Source organism: Notolepis coatsorum, assembly GCF_963971535.1.
Source record: "Notolepis coatsorum genome assembly, chromosome: 1".
NCBI lineage: Eukaryota > Metazoa > Chordata > Actinopteri > Aulopiformes > Paralepididae > Notolepis > Notolepis coatsorum.
In genome coordinates this window covers 159,777,072-159,792,935 of record NC_140165.1, presented here as the reverse complement: position 1 = coordinate 159,792,935, position 15,864 = coordinate 159,777,072, and the positions used below count along the sequence as shown (strand labels likewise).

The 15,864-nt window shown below is 46.2% G+C and overlaps 1 protein-coding gene across 5 annotated transcripts in view; it reads left to right on the top strand.

Annotated features, from left to right (window-relative positions):
• The window catches only part of slc20a2 (solute carrier family 20 member 2), a gene marked incomplete at its 3' end in the record, with an annotated part of 192,973 nt that overhangs the window by 126,977 nt on the left and 50,132 nt on the right, over window positions 1-15,864 (top strand). For all 5 annotated transcript variants that reach the window (XM_084330475.1, XM_084330473.1, XM_084330474.1 and 2 more), the window contains exon 4: window positions 570-655. In XM_084330475.1, coding sequence (XP_084186601.1) covers window positions 570-655 — 86 coding nt within the window. The remainder of the gene's footprint in view (window positions 1-569; window positions 656-15,864) is intronic.

Below are 15,864 nucleotides of genomic sequence, written 5' to 3'. Positions count from 1 at the left end.
AAGATGGTATAAGGATGGATATAAGCGTGGCAGAGAAAGGGTTAATAACATAATAACAATATTGTAAAACCTTTTAAAGTGTGGATCCATGACAACAATGTTATACCTTAAAATATGCTGCACTGTAAACCCCCAGCTGCTCATAGCCCTGATTTCACAGCCCTACTTTGGAAAGTGCCTGTGGACATGTACTAGAAATATATCACGTGTGTGTGTGTGTGTGTGTGTGTGTGTGTGTGTGTGTGTGTGTGTGTGTGTGTGTGTGTGTGTGTGTGTGTGTGTGTGTGTGTGTGTGTGTGTGTGTGTGTGTGTGTGTGTGTGTGTGTGTGTGTGTGTGCATGTGTGTGTGTGTGTTTATACTGTATGTGTGCATGTGTTTGTGAGAACAGTGTGTGCGTGTTGGCCAGCCTGTGGTTATCTTGACCAGATTTCTCTTGCTCTCTCTCTATTTTTTTTTTTTTCTCTCTCTCTCTCTCTCTCTCTCTCTCTCTCTCTCTCTCTCTCTCTCTCTCTCTCTCTCTCTCTCTCTCTCTCTCTCTCTCTCTCTCTCTCTCTCTCTCTCTCTCCAGTATCATCATGGTTCATCTCTCCCCTGCTGTCTGGCCTCATGTCAGGCCTCCTCTTCTTCCTCATCAGACACTTCATCCTCAACAAGGTGAGCAACCAGACCAGCACTTATTTAAAGCTACAAGGTGAACAACCAGACCAGCACTTAGTTAAAGCTACAAGGTGAACAACCAGACCAGCACTTAGTTAAAGCTACAAGGTGAACAACCAGACCAGCACTTAGTTAAAGCTACAAGGTGAACAACCAGACCAGCACTTAGTTAAAGCTACAAGGTGAACAACCAGACCAGCACTTAGTTAAAGCTACAAGGTGAGCAATCAGACCAGCACTTAGTTAAAGCTACAAGGTGAACAACCAGACCAGCACTTAGTTAAAGCTACAAGGTGAACAACCAGACCAGCACTTAGTTAAAGCTACAAGGTGAACAACCAGACCAGCACTTAGTTAAAGCTACAAGGTGAACAACCAGACCAGCACTTAGTTATATGCCGTATTTGCTATCGCGTTCCGCTCTGAGCCGTATGAGATATTCTATCTCCTATGATACCTAATGTATCTCCCTACGAACAAAAAAATACATGCACCACACCTGTATGGGGCTCCGCCCCCATGGTAGCACCGCCCATATAGCAGTGACGGTAGTCACCACACACCCTTCCTCTATTTTCGTCCCAGCGTACTCGGATGCGTGCACCGTACGATAACTAGTAGGATGAAAAGATCAGAGTCATAATGTTGGAAGCTTACCGGAGGTTGCTGGCCCCTGGCATCTTCGACGCATGTTTTCGGCGACAGGACGGGCCTGTGTTGATGTTCCTCGTTTGATGACAGCACATCGAGGTTCAGCTGTACAAGGCTGGCTGTCGGGCCAGCTTGTACTCAGGTAGGCCCTGTGTCTTCAGGCATGGGTATTAGTGTTAGTAATGCTGGTTTGTTTTGTTAACACAACCATGTTGTGTGTTGGCGCCGGGGGCAGGATGGTTTGGTGAACGTTCTCTGCAGGGAACGGTTTCCAAGCTGTCTTGGGCGTGCTGCTAAAACATCTAAAGCTATGCTACATGCTATCGCTAATGCCGCATGCTATTACTACTGCTAATTGCTATGCTGTTTTAATGTCTCCGCCGTGAGATGTTGTCACTCTCCCTCCTCTTGCCCGGTTCATCAATGAAGGTCAGTCGGTAGCTGTTGTGGGTTTTTTTGCTGAGTCCTATTTACCTTTTTCGGGTAAATGGGTTGACAACAGGGTAGGTCGTGGCTAGGTTTCCTAGCCAGGTATTTTACCTTGTGTTCCGGCGGGGTTTGTTGAACGGTGTTCCCATCTGGGTTGGCGTCGGGTAGTGGGGCTATGGGTCCAGCCGACATGGTAAACATGTTGCGTGTCTGTGCACAGGCAATTGTTGTCTTGGGTCCCACATCGCCTGGCGCTAGGCTGCAGTAGTATAAGGGCAGGGCCGCCTGGGAGAAATGTGAGGCCCTGTGCGTTTTTAGACGCGAGGCCCCCCACCTCCTGGGGCGGCCCTGTGTAGGGGGCTATTGTTTCGTTTTGTCACTCTGCTATGAGAAGGTCTGTCTTGCTACAGTTTTCTCTCCTCTCAAACCATTCATACTGACGGTCAATCGGTATACTGGGGGAGTAGTGCGGGGGGGGGGCTTTGTTTACCTTTTTTGGTAAATGGGCTAAACTAGGGCTGGTGTCCTGTTGTGAATATTTTGAATGAAGACGGGTCTGGTCCGTCTCCCCTTAAACTTTGTGTGTATGGGTTTGCTCATTCTACAGTTTTTTGTGGTTTAGCTCTTTTATTCATTTAACCCTTTCATGGTGCACACCACAGTGGAGGGTGCTGTTTGCAATCACCACTGGTGCTCCATGTTAACATCAGTCCTTTGTTTTTGATATATTGAAACAATGCCCTGCCCGGCCGACACCATGGGTGGGTCGGCCTGGCGAGTGGCTGGTGGGCTGTTAAGGCTTGTACCGCCACGGTATGGAATTGGCAACGATTAGAACTGTGTTCGAATTGCTGTTTTTTTCTATTAGAAAAATTGTGTCTGGTGGAGGGGCCTTGAGGGCCAGCCGACGTCGACACATCGCGCGAGGTTGTTGACGTTATTAGCTTTGACCCAGCCGCAAGCTATAACCGCTCAGGGTTCCCCTCTCCACAGGGGATTTTGGTCTTCTGCTGGAGCGCGGGCGGTATTGTCCTAGGCCCTACACCGCCTCACACCGCGCAGCCAGAAGAAGAGAGAGCACGGCCTCGTCAGCGGCGATGACGGGGCCCTCGACAGGCGGCCATGTTTTTCCCCCGCCAGAGGTATCCTGGGCGTCGATTCGACAGGTGTCCACAAGGCCGACAGCCTTGGCGGCCGAGGGATCGGCCATGTAGGATGGGTTCGGCTTGAACAAACAAGCCGTCACCGTCCTGCCGCGAGCAGCCCGCTCTCCGATCGCTCCCTTCCCCAACACCAGCGGAAGAAGTGGGCTCTGATTGTTTCCTTTGGCTGCGGGCCGCGTGCCTTCGTTGATGCGCGGGCGGCCCCCCTTTTCGCTTCTCATGGGGACAGGGGCTGACACCCAGTTTATGGCTGAGCCTGGGTCTGTCCGTGAGAATGTTGTGCTGTCAAGCGGCTCCCACACCTTGATCTGTGTTGGTTGAGCCTGGTGTTACGTCTGTCAACTTAAGTGTTGTCAGCAGGGGGGCTCGAAACCTTTTGAGGCGCACAGTGCGGCCTTCCCCGGCCTCGCCTTCGCCAGGCCTGGTATCATGTTGGTGCCTCCCACTCCTGGAATATTGGCAAGTGGTCGCAGCTCACATGGTTTGGGGTGGTAGTAATATCACTGCAGGGCTACGGTGTGTAGGAACCCATGGGGGCCTTACACCTTGCATGTCCGGCTGCAGAACAACTCCTTCAGCATGTTCTGGAGGGGTGTTCAGTGGGGGGGCTTTTTTCATCGGAAGCCCCCCGTATCAGACCGGCCCTTTCTGTCGGGGTTCCCCCTTGGGTGCGATTGCCTCGTGGGTGGTGCCAGGGTCAGGTGTTCCGACACGGAACGCGCTCCTCGCACGGTTCCAGGCTTGGCTACGCACAGCGGGGGGACCGGGCCAACTATCTACGGTTCCTAGCGGACCTGCGCCACGTGACGGCGGGTGCGTTGGGAGTGTCGTCACATATGACTACGGCAGTAGCATATGTCGAGGTGGATGGAGAGAACGCTGAGGCGGGGACTTGTGTTTACACAACCCCACCCGTTTTCAGGTTTGGTACAGACCCTATTGTCGGGGTCTCCAGCTATGACAGCTCTGGTCAACGAGATCCAATCTCTGTGGACGAAGCAAGCCATCGTCGTGGCGTTCTCCTCCCGGTGTTCTCTGCCCGAGAAGTCGGGAGGGAGGGGTGTAAGACCCAGGCTGGACCTGTCCCATGGGAAGGTTCAGCATTTTTTGGATCGTCTCCTACCTGTTGAACACTGTCAGGTGGGGGTCTGGTTCTCCTCCATGGACCTGTAGGATGCGTATGCGCATCCCCGATCTTCCATCCTAGGGCTTACCTACGCTTCCTTTGCAGGGTTAGCGTATGAGTACCAGAGGCTGCCGTTCGGTTTTCTCTGGCTCCCCGCATCTTCACCAAGTGCGTGGAGGCCGCACTGGGGCCTCTGCGTCGTCCGGGGTTACGGAGTGTTCTGCCCTGATGACGTTCTGGTCCTTCGCGGTCAAGGTGGATCGTCAGGTCTCGTACCAGGCAGGTCTCTACCAGCCTGGGGTTGCTGTAGACTGGTTGTAGAGTATTCCTCTTCCCAGTCAACGGTTGGAGGGCTATGGGCATCCATCTCAGAGCGTGTTGTCAACACGCTCGGGAGGTTCCGTCCTAGGACGGTTACGGCGCTGTCTCACGTCGCGTTTTCACCGACGCCTCCCTCGCTGGTGATGCGTCGGGCCAACGCAGTAGGGGGCAGCTGGCAAACCATGCTGCCCGGTCTGCGCTACGTTCAATGTGTTGGTGTTGAAAGCGGTCCTTCTGGTCCACAAATGGTGTTGATCAGGACGGACGATACGACGTCAGTGTCGTGTATCGACAGACAGGGAGGAGTACGCTCCCCCTGTCTGCACCAGGCGGCGGGCGGCTGGCTATGGGCGTCCTCCATCTGCGCGGCCTGAGGGCTCCCCACATCCCCGGCAGGGAGAATGTGGGTGCAGGTGTACTGTCGCGGGGCGGCCCTCATCCTGACGGGTGAGGATTGCGTCTGGACATGGCCAGGCGGGTCTGGGACCGATGCCGTGCCGCCAGGGATTCTTCCCCATACATCTGTTAGGTCAGTTGTTGGGACGGGTACGTTGAGGGGCGCAGGTTCTTGATCCTGATGGTGTTACCATCTGGAATGCGCATGCTCCCTCCACTGTCGCGCTTACGCGGGCAGATGACGTATGTTCCAAGTGTGGTGTAAGGCGGGGGGCCGGGACTCAGTCTCCTGCCCCCTGGATGCTGTCCTTAGTTACCTCCAGTCTCTCCTTGATAGACTGTCGGCTTCGACGGTGAGGGTATATGCAGCAGCTATATCCTCCTATCATGAGGGGTTTGAGGGGATGTCTTGTTCAGCCACCCTCTTGTGAAGCGTTTCCTGCTTGGAGCTTCGCTTACGCGGGCAGATGACGTATGTTCCAAGTGTGGTGTAAGGCGGGGGGCCGGGACTCAGTCTCCTGCCCCCTGGATGCTGTCCTTAGTTACCTCCGGTCTCTCCTTGATAGACTGTCGGCTTCGACGGTGAGGGTATATGCAGCAGCTATATCCTCCTATCATGAGGGGTTTGAGGGGATGTCTTGTTCAGCCACCCTCTTGTGAAGCGTTTCCTGCTTGGCGCTCGAGGCGTTAAGCCGGTGCAACGCTCCTTGGCTCCGACTTGGGATCTTCAATTGGTCCTCGGTCGGTTGTCCTTGGCCCCGTTTGAGCCGCTCGAGCAGGCGCCGTTGGGACAGCTGTCCTTCAGGACCGCGTTCCTTCTGGCTGTCACTTCCGCTAAACGCGTAGGTGAGCTCTGTGCTCTCTCGGTACGTCCAGAGTGCCTGTCTTTTCGGACCGATTTCGGTGTCACTCTGCGACCTGATCCTGCTTTCGTGCCTAAGAATATCCGGAGTTCCTTCCGCTCCCGGGATATTGTGGTTCAGGCGTTTCGTCCTCCTCCTCACACTAGTGAGTTAGATGCGGGCCTTCACCTGTCATGTCCAGTCCGTGCTTGGGGATTTACCTCAGCCGTACTCAGGATTTCAGGGTTACCGACCAGCTTTTTGTCTGTTACGGTGGGGCTCGTGCTGGTAAGGCACTGTCGGAGCAGCGCCTGTCCCATTGGTTGTGCGAGGGTGTTACCCTCTGCTACACGTTGGCTGGGCAGGATCCCCCTGGGGGCGTCAGGGCGCACTCCACTCGTGGGGTGGCTGCCTCTGCCGCTCTCCTGGGTGGGGCCTCGGTGGAGGCCATCTGTGCTGCAGCTTCATGGTCCTCCCCGGGCTCCTTTGTAAGGTTTTTCCTCATGGACATGACCGGGGGTTCTGTCTCCCAGGCGGTTCTGGGGTCTGTGGCCTTTCCTGCTTCCCGTCCTTTGGTCGGGTAGCAGGAGTGTATGGGTATGGGCCACAGTGTGTTGAGTCACACGTGGTTCCGCCTGTACGGTGTGTTCAAGGGGTTCTAGTTTCCCTCTTGTTCGCATTCAGGTGGAGTTGACTGCGCCCCCCCTTCATTAGGGAGGATGGGGTGACAGGGCTCCCCGCACCCCTTGATGTGGGCTTACGGGTCCTCAGGGGGTACATTTGTCGGGCTTCGCGTCTGCTCTTCCCCATATCTCATACGGCTCAGAGCGGAACGCGATAGCAAATACGGCATATAACGGTAGGTTATGTAGATAACCTAGTTATATTAGTATTGGCTGAGCGTTCCGCTCTGCGCGGCCCTGAGTTCCCTCTTGAGGAATCTTTTCCTGGGACGGGTTTTTGGCGAGGAAGGGTGTGTGGTGACTACCGTCACTGCTATATGGGCGGTGCCACCATGGGGGCGGAGCCCCATACAGGTGTGGTGCATGTATTTTTTTGTTCGTAGGGAGATACATTAGGTATCATAGGAGATAGAATATCTCATACGGCTCAGAGCGGAACACTCAGCCAATACTAATATAACTAGGTTATCTACATAACCTACCGTTAAAGATACAAGGTGAGGCACGCAGGCACCAGACCAGCACGTATCCCTTAACACTTTGCCTGCCGGGCATTGTACCCATCTAATGCCCCTCTCTGCCAGCGCTATAAGTCTATGGAGTGGCTCACCTTCTTTGCAGGGCTATAACTTTTTAAATTTTATTGCTATATTGACATTACTATGGCCCATTCAACATCGATTATCTATCGTTCAGGATGTGGGAACGTTATACTTTTTCATTTGTATGAATGAATGAAAATGAATGAAAACTTTATTAACAGATTGCAGAATGGGTACAGTACAGTACAGCTCAATACATACAATTGTTAAGGGGATGCAGACCAGAGAAAGACTTTCGTCTTGTTTACATCAGGGTCCCCCATTTTCAATTCATCGTAACATATGTGACTCGACGTGACCAAACCCGATTTGATCCGGTGAGAAACAAGTGCCAGAAAAGGAACAATTGTCTTGCTCTTCAGAAAATCGAAAAAATCAAAATCTGTTTTTTTTTTACATCTTTGAAATGTCAATAATGTGTTCTCTTATTTGCCCTTATTTGCTAACTTAAATACAACTTGTAAATGAGGTAATTATTGTTATATAGTTCGACAGTATTGTCTCTCAATACTGTGGAAAAACTACAGGCGAGGGCATTTACGGTGTGGGTCTGTCAGCTTAACAGGTACTTAAGAGGTGTTGAAACACACACAGCCAAACACTCTCCTTTCTTAGCAGGGAGAAGAACAATGTTTATACACTTTATCTTAATGTTATAAGTTATAGCAACGCAACAAACGCAGTGTCCTGTCCATATAAAAAAGATTAAAAAAAAACGCGAGTCCGCGCGGGTGTATTGTCATTAAATTAAACAACATTAAAACACATTTAGAATGTCACGAATTTGATGAGCGAACGAATTTCATTCGAGTGAATTTATTGCAACCTAATGGTATAAGAAGTAAATTCATTCAATAGGGAAACTCAAAGAAAATAACAAACAACTTATTATCATTATAGGACGTGTTGGTTGTTGTTGTAGACGAACGCGCGCTGGCAATTCATTTGATGACAAGACAAACGTCTTTCTGGGTCTGCATCCCCTTAACAATTGTGTGTATTGAGCTGTACTGTATTATTGCAACTTGGCTTGAATCCGCAGCAATAAGCCAGATAAACAAAATTGTATTAACGCGCCTCGTTAAATCCTCCGCTGTTTCCTCTCTCTCAGTGCTCCACTGTCCGGTTGGCTGCTCTGCCTGTCTGTCTGGCTACTCTGATCCAATCACATTCAGCGTTTCTCCCCCCCCCACCCACAGTCTGCGAATCAGAGCAGAGCAGTGGTGCAGTCGTGGTCACACGCGGTTACACGCCGTGTTACTAGATGATCACTGAGGCAGAAGTACGCGCGCACAAAGATGCGCTCTATCCATTCGTTGTGCGCTAAGTACCCGGCCAGTGGCCACCCATAACAAAAGCGCGTCTTCAACCACGCCCCCGCCCGCAAATACAAACATTGTGTGATGGCTTATTTTTAAGGTATGAATCTGTACTTTCACAATATGTAAAAAAAAAAATTGGACCTTACCTCAACAAGTCCCGCGCCCCCATGCCCAGTCACATATATGACATACATGACATACAGATAGACAGTACTGCTACATCTATACATTTATGACATACCAGATTTGCAATTACAGTACTGTTTGTGATACAAAAATAGTCCAGAAAGAAAAGAGTATATACATTAGGCGTAGAAACTGTACATTGCATTGGGTAGGTGGGGGTGGGGGGGGACTGTACATTGGAGGTGGTTGGGGGGGGGGGGGGGTTGGGTAGGAGTGGGGGGGGTTGGGTAGGAGGGGTGGGTGGGGACTGTACATTGGAGGTGGGTGGGGGGGGGGGGTTGGGTAGGAGTGGGGGGGGGGGGGTTGGGTAGGAGTGGGGGGGGGGGTTGGGTAGGAGGGGTGGGTGGGGGACACTGTACAACTGTACAAACAACACTGTACATTGGATTATTGACAAGACCATACTTGGTAATGTACTGTACATTGGAGCGGGTTGTGTTCGGACATTCATACAAAAATACCTTCTAGAATATAAGTATGTTTTTATCGTTTTCTGCAGTAATTCCTAGAACGTGAGTTATAGGCCTAAACGCATATATAGATTATCGATTGCCGTTTCCCCCCTATACACGCTATATTAAAAAATTAAACTGTATATGATCGGTATACGTTATGCTTCGTTTATAATTCCGTGATCGTCAGTAAATGCTTTATGTAGTATGGGTGATATATTGATCAGATGGTTTGCAGTGAAATGAATAAACAATTGGGTTGAAAATAACGTTAGTGTCCTCTTACCGTGCGCCAATGAGACTGGCGGTGAAAGATCCCAGGTATACGACGCCGATCGCCTAGGTCCATTTCCGGTTTGTATGTCACAATCAACGCCGAAAAATCATATCGATTATTACGTTTAGAAAGCGATCCATTATGTACATTGTGTCTGTCGGGAGCCTTGCAACGATATCCGACAGCCGGATGAATTTAATCGACGCACATCAGCCATATCCTGTTTGCCAGTGTAACTCGCCCGACCATCCACCAGGCGGCGGTATTGAGCCGTCGTTGCCGTCACCTATAGGGTCCAGCTGGATCGTCGCGGGTGTATATGAATTATGAATGCCATGGCGAAAAAATGAAATATTGATCTCAATAACGCTGTACAGCGAGGTCTGGCGCTCAACACATGGCGGGCAATAACGCTGAACAGCGTTTCCGGCGGTGGATGTGTTAACCTGTTAAGCCCTATTTTCTGAAAATCTGCCTAAAAATACATACTTAAGTAAATGAAAGATTGCTCCACTTCTACAAGGTTCATTTGCATGTTCTTGGTATCTATTTTACACATTTCAGTTTTAAAGTGGTGATCTGTAAGATCCAAATGTTTGTACATTTTGGCGACATCTATTGGTGATTTTTGCTCTCTACTGACTTGCTTTCCATCTTGAAAATTCATGCTAACTACTGATTTAGTCTTCTATTCATTTCAAACAAACTGCTGTTGGTGATGTAAAATGTACCACTTCCCACATGCCGGCAGATTTTCCTGAGAATCTCTTACCAGACAACCAGTGTTTAGAACAGCCCAGAACAGCAAATATAAAAGCATTCATGAACTGGGTACATCTCAAATTACTATTGTGTTATATGGATTGACGATAGAGAGCGGCAAAAAAATAAATGTATTTATATGAAAATGTTCAGGATTATTACTTTAAGTTAAGTTATTAAGGCCTGTGGGGAAATTATTCCTTCACATTTGACCTCCTAACCACTCAGGAGCAGTGGAGCCACAGCCAGGCACCTGGGGAACAACTCCAGTTGTAATGCCAGTGAGATGAGATAATATTCCTTTATTGATCCCCTTGGGGAAGTTCACCTTGGTCAAGGGCAATGGCAGGACTTATGTAACGTTAGGCCTGGCATTGGTGAAAAGAGAAGAAACAAAACAAAAAAAGAGAGATCAAATTAAAAACAGTTACCCACTGAGGTAGGGCGGTTTGTGATCATTTTCTTCAATTGTCCCATAGGATAGTGGGGTATTTGTTCGTGGCTCCTCTGCCTTGCAGCAATTTAGGACAAAAGTGGGACAAAAAAAGAACGCAATAAAAATAGCATCAGAAGCAACAATAAAATGGCACTTATTTACAGTACAATAATCACAGTGTAATAATCATTCAGTGGGTGAAAAGCAGCGGTAGAATCAATGTTAAAACAGCTCTAGACTATAACATAACATGTTATAGATAACAAGGCAATAGCATTATGTTATAGATAACAAGGCAATATCATTATGTTATAGATAACAAGGCAATATCATTATGTTATAGATAATAGGGCAATAGCATTATGTTATAGATAACAAGGCAATAGCATTATGTTATAGATAACAAGGCAATAGCATTATGTTATAGATAACAAGGCAATAGCATTATGTTATAGATAACAAGGCAATATCATTATGTTATAGATAACAAGGCAATATCATTATGTTATAGATAACAAGGCAATATCATTATGTTATAGATAACAAGGCAATATAATTATGTTATAGATAACAAGGCAATATCATTATGTTTTTTTTTTTTTTTAAACAAACATAAACATAAACATAACAACATAAAATTAGATATACAAGCATTAATTAACACTTTGAGTGCCGGGACACGTCTTCTCACGTCTTTGCTGGCCATGCTAAAGTTGCCGGGGGACGCTGTACAGCGTCCTTATATCAATATTTCAAAAATCTGCGATCGGATTCATAATGTCCCTCCGCTGGCCTGAGATCCACCAGCAGGACCCACTGAGCTCTCTGGCGGTTCAGGAGCGCCATCTGGTGGCCGATCTGCGCAACCGCTTAACAGGAAGCGCAGTAGAGGTTTTGCTAGACGTCCGTATTGCTTCCGGCCACTCGGTATAGGTTCCGGCACTCTAGCTCGTCACTCTACATAGCGATCGATTGCCAATAACTCGATAAACAACATGATTTGGACGTATATACCATTATACAAGCTGGAGATGGACCGGGTAATAATATATCCCATAATGATAAAATTTCTACTCGACGATGATCGCCCAACGGCGCGCGGAGACTGGGGTGAGTTTCAGCGTGTAACGTTACCGTCTTCGATAATAACTGATATTATCAACATTTGACCCACATTAGATGATTGGTATAACGCTGCCCACGGAATTATAAACGCCCCCTCGCCCATCCGGTCAACATCAGATGACGTGTAGTAACTTCTAGAAGTACGTCTAGTTGGAATTTTTTATATCGCGCTGATTGCCATCAAACTGTATTTCATCATCAATATAATGCATTTGGGCTATATATCACGTTCTGGAGAAAGCTGCAGAAAGAGATGAAAACATACTTATACATTAGACCATACTTTACTATGAATATGTGAATGAAAAAGTTTAACGTTGCTACACAATGAACAATACATATAGGACTTTGAATGGGCCCTAATAATGGCAATGTAGCAATAGAATTTAAAAAGTTATAGCCCTGCAAAGAAGGGGACTTTCTCCATAGACAAATAGCGCTGGCAATCTATGGTATATCATTAATTTAACCTTAGGCAACCAAAGTGTTAACAGTGCACATCCAATGAAATTACCATTTAAATAAATGTAATATACAAGGTATACACCTAATACTTGCTATCTAATACCCTATACACATATGCTCTCGCTCGCTCCCCCCCCCCCCCGGGCCCCCCCCTTGGATAATCCATCCATCATCATTCGCTCCTAACCAGGCACTACCATTCAAATGCTAGTTTTTATTCTCTCCACCACTTCTAACCACCTTGTAATTTTGGATTCACTGAGACCCAAAATTCTTGCTGTAGATATTTCTAGATAAATCACTTCGAGATATGTAAGAATCCAGACCTTCCGGCAAATTTTTTCCGGTTGAAACCATCGTGATGCTATCAGCTTTTTAGCCACTGTGATACCAGATAAAACCAATCTCTTTAGCTGTATAGGGACTGCAAACTCGAAAACATCATTCAACAGTAATACAGAGGGGTGTACAGGTATATTCAGAGTTCAGAGATTTGATAATTGCTGGGTCACTTCTTTCCAGAATATCTTAACTGGTGGGCAATCCCAGTACATGTGCATAAATGTACCCTCATCCCCATTTGTACATAAGGAGCATCTGGAGTCTTGTTTAAGACCCATTCTGTTCAGTCTTATAGGAGTCAGGTATGTCCTATGAATATAGTTAAGATTGATTTGTTGATGGTCCGGGTTACGTGACGCAAGTCCAACATTTGCCCAGGCTTCTTGCCAATCAAAATGTATTTCCAGGTCTGGTATATCCCTCCTCCAGACTGAGTCTAGGTGGAGGATTTCATACGAGGACGTTAGTAATTGATGATAAAAATCTGATACAAAACCTCTCGATGTCTCTCTTTCATAGAAGAATTTGTGGTATCTGTGGTGTTCAATTGGTATCCTTAATGGGACACCATGAGCCTTCAAACATAACAATAACTGTGCGTAAAAATAATATGTGGAACTGGTGAGATAAAAAAAAATGTGTATTTCCTCATAACTACAAAAACCCTGTTTGTTGAAAACATCTCCTAATGTGTGTATGCCCTGCTTTTCCCATCTAGGGAATCTTATAGGTCGTTTTCCAATCAGGAGTGCATTGTTATTGAATGGGAAGGTAGTATGATTATGCCATTTATGTGGGTTAGAATATTTTTTTTGTGTTTCACGCCATATCCGGATCACATGAGTAATAATGGGGCCAAATTCCAGTTCGCATTGCTTAATTGATCATTTGGTGTATACTATGTCCTGCAGTCTATGTGGTGCTACTATATTTACTTCTAAATTTCTCCAGGATACTGATGCTTGGGGATCAAACCAGGTTGTCAGTGGTCTTAAAGTGTACGCCTTAAAGTAGTGGAAAAAATATGGAAATGCCATACCTCCGTCGGCTTTGTTTCTCTGTGCGGTGGATCTTTTTATACGTGGTGGTTTGTTATTCCAAATAGATTTGTATGCGGAAGAGTGTAACGGTAGCATTGAGCTGATGAAGTTGATTCTAGGTAAGACATCCATCTTAACTATTGAAACCCGTGCCTGTACTGAGTTTTTAAGTTTTGACCACCTGTCAAAGTCGTATTTTATTTTATTTTGGATTTCTATGTAATTGTGCTTCACCGTTTGGCTTATGGTAGGGAATACTTCAACTCCCAAACATCTAAAGTGTTTAACCATTGGTATTTCTACTGGAAGGAGTATATTTTTTGCAGGGGCGTTAAGTGGAAGGAAAGCCGACTTTGGCCAATTTATCTTAAATCCCGATAGATCGCCAAAGTCATCAATCAACTTGAGAAGATGAGGCATTGCGGTGTTAGGGTTTTGCATGAACAGTATTACGTCGTCCGCATATAAACTAATTTTGTGTTGTGTGCCCTTGATTACGATTGGTTCTATGAATTGGGATTGTCTTATATATTGTGCTAAAGGCTCTAATGATAAATCGAATAGTCCGGGACTAAGAGGGCAACCCTGTCTAGAAGAGCGTGATACCGGAAAGATTTCGGAGGTGATTATACCTGTTGTAATCATGGCCGATCAGTCTTTGTATAATACTTTAATCATATCAATGAATCCTTTTCCTAACCCCATCCTTTCTAATACTGCCCATAGATACGACCATTCCAACCTATCAAAAGCTTTCATCGCATCCAGGGACAGCATCGCCTTAGGTGTGGTGTCGTCCTTGCTGGCATCTAGTACGTGTAGTAATCGTCTTATGTTATCCGTGATCAAGCGGCCTCTTATGAAGCCAGTCTGATCCGGATGAACCAAAGACGTCATATGCTTTTGAAGTCTGATGGCTAATACCTTAGAAGTACAGTTTGATATCGGTTCCGAGGAGGCTTAAGGGTCTATAACTACCGCACTCGGTGGGGTCTTTGTCTTTTTTAAGGAGGACTGTTATGATTGCAATATTGTCGTTCTTATGGAAGTTCCCCTCCTTGATTGAGTATAAAATCATATTAAGTAATAGGGGTCCAATTACGTCCCAACATGAGAGGTACATTTCTGGTGGGATACCATCTCTTCCTGGAGCCCTACCACTTTTCATTTCAGATATGGCCTCCCTGAGTTCATCTAGTGTGATGGGTGTTTCTAACTGTTTAGCGTCATCCTCTGATAGTTTAGGGAGTTTAATTTGATTAAGATATTTGTCCATTTTGTTTTGATCGAAGGTCGTTTCTGATTTATACAAGTTGGAGTAGAACTCTTTGAATGTCTTGTTGATTTTTTTAGTGTCTGTAACAAGTCCTTGTTGTGCTTTAATTGTAGTTATATCTGCAAATTTTGCGTTGACTCTTAATCGCATAGCTAGTAGGTGACTTGGTTTAGAACCTTGAGAATAATTTTGTTGTCTTGTGCTACGTATTTGTACTTCAGATTGTTGTTTATAAATAGCATTAATCTCTTTTTTTACCACATTAATTTTATTTTCCAGTCGAACCGAGTACCGGTAGTTATATTGTAAGGAAGAAAATAACGTAGAGTAAAGCGGTTCCAGCCCTGCCAGTTTTGAGAAACGATTTTTGCGTAATTTGGAAGAAAAGCACCCAGTAAAATCCTTGATCAATCCCTTTACCGACATACATAATATTCTGGGGTCCGGCACCGATTTCGCATTCTCTAGTAGGAATACTGAAAGAGCTTTTTTGAGTTGTGTAATGAATTCCTTGTTATTCAGCAGTATCGTGTTAAATCGCCATCTTAATGACAGTATACCAAATGATCCTTTTAGGAGTAAATAACAGTGATCTGATAATGCATTGGGTACCATTTCCACTTCATAGTTATCAAATAGTCTCTGGGTTGCAAAAACATAATCTATTCTGGAAAGTGTGTTATGTCTTGCAGATCGACAAGAGTACTTCCGGGTCGTGGGGTTGAGTGATCGCCATAGATCATTTACACCTGTATTCTTCGACCAATCCTTTAACGCATTAGATTAATTTTTTTGTTCGTTGGAAAAGGTGGGATAAGATTTATCCAACCCAGGATCCCAAATGGCATTAAAATCTGCACCAATTATAAATGAGTATTCTGGAAGGTCTAACATTGTTCTGGTAAGTGTAGTGTAGAAATTAGCTTCGTATAGATTTGGGGCATATACCGCTACCAACGCTATTTTCCTATTCCTGTGTACAATCTTAGCTATGGTTATCCGACCATCTGCATCAGACCATACTCCCTTCAATTCAATATTCAACTTCCGTTTCACGACTATAGCAACTCCACGGGTTCTCGTTCCAAAGGAAGAGTGACTAATGTTATGGTATATGTTGTCCGCTAACGTAGCTTTGTCTTTCACTAAAATGTGCGTTTCGCTTAAAAGAGCCACATCATGTGCCACACATTTGTTTTTCATCAATGTGAGCACGCTTTTGCGTTTATGTTGATTATTTATTCCCCCAGTATTCCAGATCATTATATTCAAACTAGCCATAATCTATACATATTGTTTTGTATTGGTTG